The sequence below is a fragment of the Caretta caretta genome, chromosome 8 (assembly GCF_965140235.1).
Source record: "Caretta caretta isolate rCarCar2 chromosome 8, rCarCar1.hap1, whole genome shotgun sequence".
Classification (NCBI taxonomy): Eukaryota; Metazoa; Chordata; order Testudines; family Cheloniidae; genus Caretta; species Caretta caretta.
In genome coordinates, this window is record NC_134213.1 from 106418405 (window position 1) to 106424404 (window position 6000).

The 6000-nt window shown below is 62.6% G+C and overlaps 1 protein-coding gene across 3 annotated transcripts in view; it reads right to left on the reverse strand.

Annotated features, from left to right (window-relative positions):
• BTBD19 (BTB domain containing 19) overlaps positions 1-4598 on the reverse strand; it is a 75829-nt gene extending 71231 nt beyond the window's left edge. Inside the window, exon 1 of one of the 3 annotated variants that reach the window (XM_075131887.1) lies at positions 3930-4598. In XM_075131887.1, coding sequence (XP_074987988.1) covers positions 3930-4018 — 89 coding nt within the window. In that variant the 5' untranslated portion in view covers positions 4019-4598. The remainder of the gene's footprint in view (positions 1-3929) is intronic. The other 2 variants (XM_048861452.2, XM_048861450.2) reach the window with 2 other exon arrangements.
• Positions 4599-6000: the final 1402 nt, after the last annotated feature.

The window sequence follows — 6000 nt, forward strand, 5'->3', positions numbered from 1 at the left end:
GGGTTTCTTTTAGTGACGTGTGGCTGCACCGACTGGTGAAACCCACCACCAGGAGCAAAGGCTGCTGCTTAGCTTGTCCTCAGCCAGTCCTGTCCGGGGAGGAGCAGTGTGTGGACCGTGCCGTATACATCGCTCCTCAGCCCAGTGCATCGCTGGGCCTTGTGACAGGTCCTTCCCTGCTCAGCTTTCGAGCGCTGAAAACCTGCCTGATTTGTTAGTCACCCTTCCCTGGAACTGCAGATTTCCCTGGATCGGGGCAATCCACTGGGATTCTAGTTGCTGAACAAAGCAGCTGCAACGGCTCTGGGGTGGAGAGGTTCTCTGGCTAACTGCACGTGGGGAACGAGGTGCCCTCCTTGTGTGCCCGGGGTGGGGGGTGTTTGCGGGTTACCGCATCATACCAGCCATGCTGGGACTGTCCAAGCCCCCTGCTGCCTCACAAATCTGTTGTCCAGCTACCAACTCTGGTGTGCCACAGTCCCCAGAGCCAGCTGGCCCAGAAGGAAGGACCCGGTGGGGCAGGAGCTGTGTGCCCAGGCAGCACCAGCCGCGCCCGCCACCCTTCACAAATAGATAATGGCCGGGAGGCAGGCCGATGCTGAGCTGAGGCGTGAGCTATCCAGTGGTGAGAGGGTGCAACTGTACCTATGGGTTTGACTCCGCTCAGGGCCTCCGGGGTCTAGTACAGAGACCGATGCTCGGCCTCTGCCCCACGGCAGGAGAGAGGAGCCAGGGACCCCACACAGAGCAGTGACCGAGTATGGGGTTGGCAAAGCCTGCCGACGAGGGGGTGGCTGGTCAGACTCCAGGCGGCCAGGTTAGTCAGCATGGCGTCACCGGGGCGCGTGAACCAGGGTGCTGAACGCAGAAGTGGGAAGAGCCCCTTTGTGGAAGAATCCTATCTTCGATGGGGGCTTGTGTCACACCCCTAGAGGGCTCTGCACCCCAACTCTGCAGTGACTCTTGGCCAGCGTGTAAAACAGATTTGTGCTGGAAATGGCCCAACTTGATGATCACTTTAGATAACCTATTACCAGCAGGACAGTGGGGTGGGAGGGGGTATTGTTTCATGGTCTCTGTGTGTATATAATGTCTACTGCAGTTTCCACGGTATGCATCCGATGAAGTGAGCTGTAGCTCACGAAAGCTCATGCTCAAATAAATTGGTTAGTCTCTAAGGTGCCACAAGTACTCCTTTTCTTTTTGCTAAAACAGAAGGGTTATTAGTCATCTGGAACGCAGCGTAGAACAGTTCTTGCTAGCACAGAAATCAGGAAGGTTCAGCAAAGCCTATGTTAGGGGGGTCCAGAGCCCCAGGCTCTCCCCCCGAGTCCCAGTCCAGGAGACTGACTCACTTCCAGCAACCCAACCTCAGTTGTGCCCAGTTGCCCCTCCATCCTTTGTCTCTTTTTCAGGCAAACTTGTCACCTGGCCTCCATGTCTGTTTGTTCTCCAACTCCTTCGGCTGGCTCCTTGAAGAGGATGTGCCCCAGCCATCAGTTGCCAGGGTGCAGAGTGTCTGGCCATTGTCTGGGCGCTGGCAGCTACCCGGTAGAGTTTCTGCAACGATCACGCACCTTTGTCCCACCAGCTAGATACTTGTGCAACACATTGGGGAAACTGAGGCACACACAGTACTCCTACAAAACATGACAACAGTTCCCACTTCATCACAGCTACTCCTGGCTCCTCTTGCCAGCAGAGGCAGTAGCTAGGTCAACAGAAGGATTCTTCTGTCAACCCAGTACTGTCTACACGGGGACTTAGGTCAGCGTGACGGCACCACTCAGGGGTGTGGATTTTTCATCCCCCTAACTGACGTCGTTAAACTGGCCTAATTGTCTGGTGCAGACCAGGCCTGAGTAAAGGTGACGTGGGTGGAGTTCATGGGGGCGTTAAGTTCCTCAAAAGAAACCGTCACGGGCATGCGACTGGCTTCCCACGCTCACCAGCTAGCCACGGCCTCAGCCCCGCGTCAAGCTGGTGGTTTCCATTTCGCAGGAAGAGAACCCAAGGAGCAGTGGGGGTGCACACCTTCCTCCTGCCAGGTTCTCTCGCCGGCCGCCCACGAACTCTCCCCATCACGGCCAGCAGACAGCAAGGGCCCGAAAACAGTCCCGTAGCGGCTGCACTGTGCTCCAGGGATGAGCAGGGCCGGATTAACATTTTGTGGGCCTGGCACCAAACATATTTGTGGGCCCCGATGGGGGCAATGGAACCGGCGCGGGGAGGTCGGTCCCCAGAGTGAGGCATGGCAGGGGCGGCCCCGCTCTGCCAGCCCAGTGCGAGGGCACTATTCACAAACCGGCAGACGCACAGTGGCCCACCCAGCCCAGTGCTGCCAGCGTGCCCCTCCCCCTCGGGGGCAGGCCCAGGCCGTGCCACACAGCCCCCCACGCCCAACACCCCATAGGCGCCAACTCCATGGGTGCTCCGGGGCTGCTCAGGACCCACCGGCAGCCCCGCTGATCAGCTTCGCCCCAGCGCCTCCCACGTGCCGCTGATCAGCTGTTCAGCAGGGGGCAGGAGGCGCTGGGGGGGGGGAGGAGCAGGGGCAGGAAGAGGTGGGGGCGCTCGGGGGTAGGGTGCGGGATGGGCAGGAAGAGGTGGGGTGGGGGTGGAGTGGGGGCAGGAAGAGGTGGGTGGCAGGGCCTTGGGGGAAAGGGTGGAGTGGGGGTGGGGCTTGGGACAGAGCTGGGTCAAGCACCCATGGGGAAATCAGAAATTTCCTCTGCACCTCTGCAACACCCGCCCCCCCCAACTCCCTATGGCCAGGGCTCCCCAAAGTCCCCCACAAATGCAGAGCACCCTGCACAACCCTGCAGGCCGAGAGGAGCAAGTGGAAGGGGGGGAAGCCAGCAAGCGGAGCAGGCCAGGGCCCCTTCTGAGCATGGGCCCAGCTCCATGGTGCCACTGGCCCATTGTAAACCCAGCACTGCCCACAGGGACTTCCACCCTCCCTGGGTTTCAGTGCTCAGACGGGCCCCGCAAGCCGCCCCCAGAATAAAGAACTGCCGGTGACGCAGCGAACAGACCAGACCCACGGCCCCCCTGGAATGGATTCCAGTGGGCGACGTGCTCCCATCAGAGCGCAGGGCTGGCCCTAGGTTGGCGAAATCAGCCCTGAGGTGCCAGCCGGTTCCGCACGCGGGCTTGTCAAATGGTTTGCAAGAAGTGAGTTGAAACCACAGAAGTTTGCATAAAATTCTTAGCGTGGGGAGCCAACGTAAGGCCAGCGACCCTGTCCCACGGACTTGCTGTCGGCCACGGCGGGGCCCACTCCTCGCCAGAGTGCTAGGGGGTCACCCACCTGGGCTGCGTGCACAGGGCGCTGTTCTTCCGACGCAGCCCCGCGAGCTTTGCAAACTTCCATGGACAGAGGCTGAGATTTTCAAAGCAGGCTAGGGGACCTCGACACACGTTTAGATACGCGTCTAAACCCTCTCGGCTGCTCTGAAATTCTCAACCCCCTCTCCACACGCACAGCACTTTGTCCAGCACGGGAATGCAGCCGTCTCTGGGATGAGCCGCGGCGACTGCTTCACGGCCCCCAGCAGCGCTGCACGCAGGGAGCAAAGGGAGTAGCTCACAGCACACAGGCCCTCAGGAGTGATGCTGGCTACGGGCAGAGGGGCTGGGCAGGGGGCCGCGCCCGCACACGCTCTGGCAGGGGGCGCAGCGGGAGGGTGGCTGAGTTTCCACAAAAAGGAAAGGAGGACTTGTGGCACCTTAGAGACTAACCAATTTATTTGAGCATGAGCTTTCGTGAGCTACAGCTCACTTCATCGGATGCATCCACAGTTTCCACAGGGTGGAGTCGAGGGACAGGGAAGGGCCCATCCTCAGTACGGCTCTGGCGGGCGTACGGCCCCGCCAGCTGTACCAGGCATATCCCCGGCCTGGCCCAGCCGCTCCCCGGCCCAGCTCACCTGAACCGCGGGTTGTTGACGAGGCTCCTGATGGCTGCGGCGAAGGCGGCCGCGTCCCCCTCCAGGACAGCCGAGCCGGCGTAGGCCATGGCCTGGGGCGGCGACCGAGGCAGGCGGGAGGGAGCGGGGCTGGGCGTGCGGCCGAGAGAGCCGGCCAGGTTCAGCGGCTCAGCCAGGCCTGCGGGCCGCGATCTCGCCCAGCGCCTTGCAGAGAGCCGGCAGGAGCGGGCGGGAGCAGGCCAGAGCCGGGGAGGCAGGTCTAGGCCACGGGAAGGAGGCCCCTGCTGCAAGCAACAGAGCTCATCACTAAGGAAACCGGCCGCTGCCCAGCTCCAGAAATCCAGCGGCTGCCAGACGGGGTGTGTGGGAAACCCGTGGGCCTGAACCGAGAGGAGCAGGGTCAGAGTCTAGAGCGAGGCAGCCAGCCGGCCCGGGGGCCAGGCCGAGGAAAGGCAGCAAACCAGAGGGGAGCGGGAGCAGCGGGACAGGAGTTCTGCAGGGACCGAGACTCACGGCTGGGGCCGGCAGGAGGGCGGCGGGAAAGCAGCTGGAAAATCACACCCCACACAGCATCTGCTTTCCAGAGCCAGCCAGAGCCAGCCACCATCTGGGAGCTCAGCCTGGCTCAGCCTTGGAACTGAAGGGCTGGTCCGTGGCCAGCCCCTGGGGCGAAGCTATTGAGCGGATCTCAGCCCCTGAAAGAAAGCAAACGGCTCCCGGCAGCTGAGCACTTTCCGGTGCCCCCCCAGCCCCACCCGTCGTTCAGGCCGGCTGAATAGCTGCTGCCACTTCCGGGGGGCCCGCAGGCTCTCTTAGTTCCCAAACGTAGGGCAAAGTCACAATTGTGGGGTCACAAAGAGCATGCGTGTGCGGTGGGCTCGCACCTTTGCTATGGGGCTGTCTGGGCCAGCGCTCAGAGGGGGGCCAGGCCTCCAGGGGAGATCCTGGTGCTTGCGGGAAGTGGTGGGGTGTTCTCCTGGGAGTCCTCGAAAGCCCAGGGGAAGTCTACACCCACCAGCCATGGGGCTGGGCGCCGTGCCCCTCTTGGCTAGCGATAGCCCGCAGTGCTGCAGCAGAGGGGCCAGCGCTCAACACTAAAGATCTGTCTCCAGCCTCCCCTGCCTGGGCTCTGTCCCCGAGAAGCCGGCACTGAGGCAAGCCCTGCAGCCGGTGACCCTTGCCAGCACGCCAGTTGCCTTGCGGCCAGGCCTCCGAGCCAGCTGGACGGTGGAGGGAGGGCAGCGGCGCGGCTGCTCGGACCAAGGGTCTCTTTGTGGCATCTCACGGATGAGCTGTAAGGAGCCAGGACCCACGCGCGGCAGAGACAGCAGCCTTGCAACGCCCGGCCTCGAGCACTAGCACGAAAGGCACCTCAGCTGCCGTCCCGCACCCAAGCCCCCATCGCGCACGCCCTCGGACGCCCGACCCTGGAAACGGGGCCACGCTGCCGGGCGCTTCCTCGGGCCGCTCCGAGGGCTGTGGCCACCCCCTGTAGCAACGCAGCTCCCCGGCCCCTGGCGCTGCTTCGGCACGTCAGCGATGCGTCCCGGTGGTGGCTGGCACAGCAAAGGAGCATTGCAGCCACCCCTCGTCCTCACCAGCCTTCCCATGGGGCGTCCCACAGGGGTCACAGCTGTTCCCCCCTCCCTTTCAGCAAACGCCTGGCACGCTGGCAGAGGCCCCGAGGTGCAGCACTCCTTTGCAGGGGACAGGACCGACCCAGGTGGCAAGCGCCAACGCTGATGGGAAGTGGGACCGGCTGGGAGGAGCTGGCTGGGGCCTCAATGAGCTGTGAACCTGCCCCGCCCCTGCCACCTGCCCTCAGACCTGTGCCCACAGGAACGAGCAGTGCCCGGGGTGTGGCCCTCAGGAGCAGGGGTCTGGTCCGTTGAACACCTGGAGGGAAGAGATCAGACCGGTCCGGGTGCAGAACTCTCCTGTTCGCAGAAGTCTGTCCACACGAACAGACACCAAAGCAGGGCTGGACCAAGGCAAAGGCACTACAGGCTTGTGCCAACTCCTGGTGCCTCGTGTCCAGATCAGAATCGCAGCCTTCATTAGAAAAAACGAT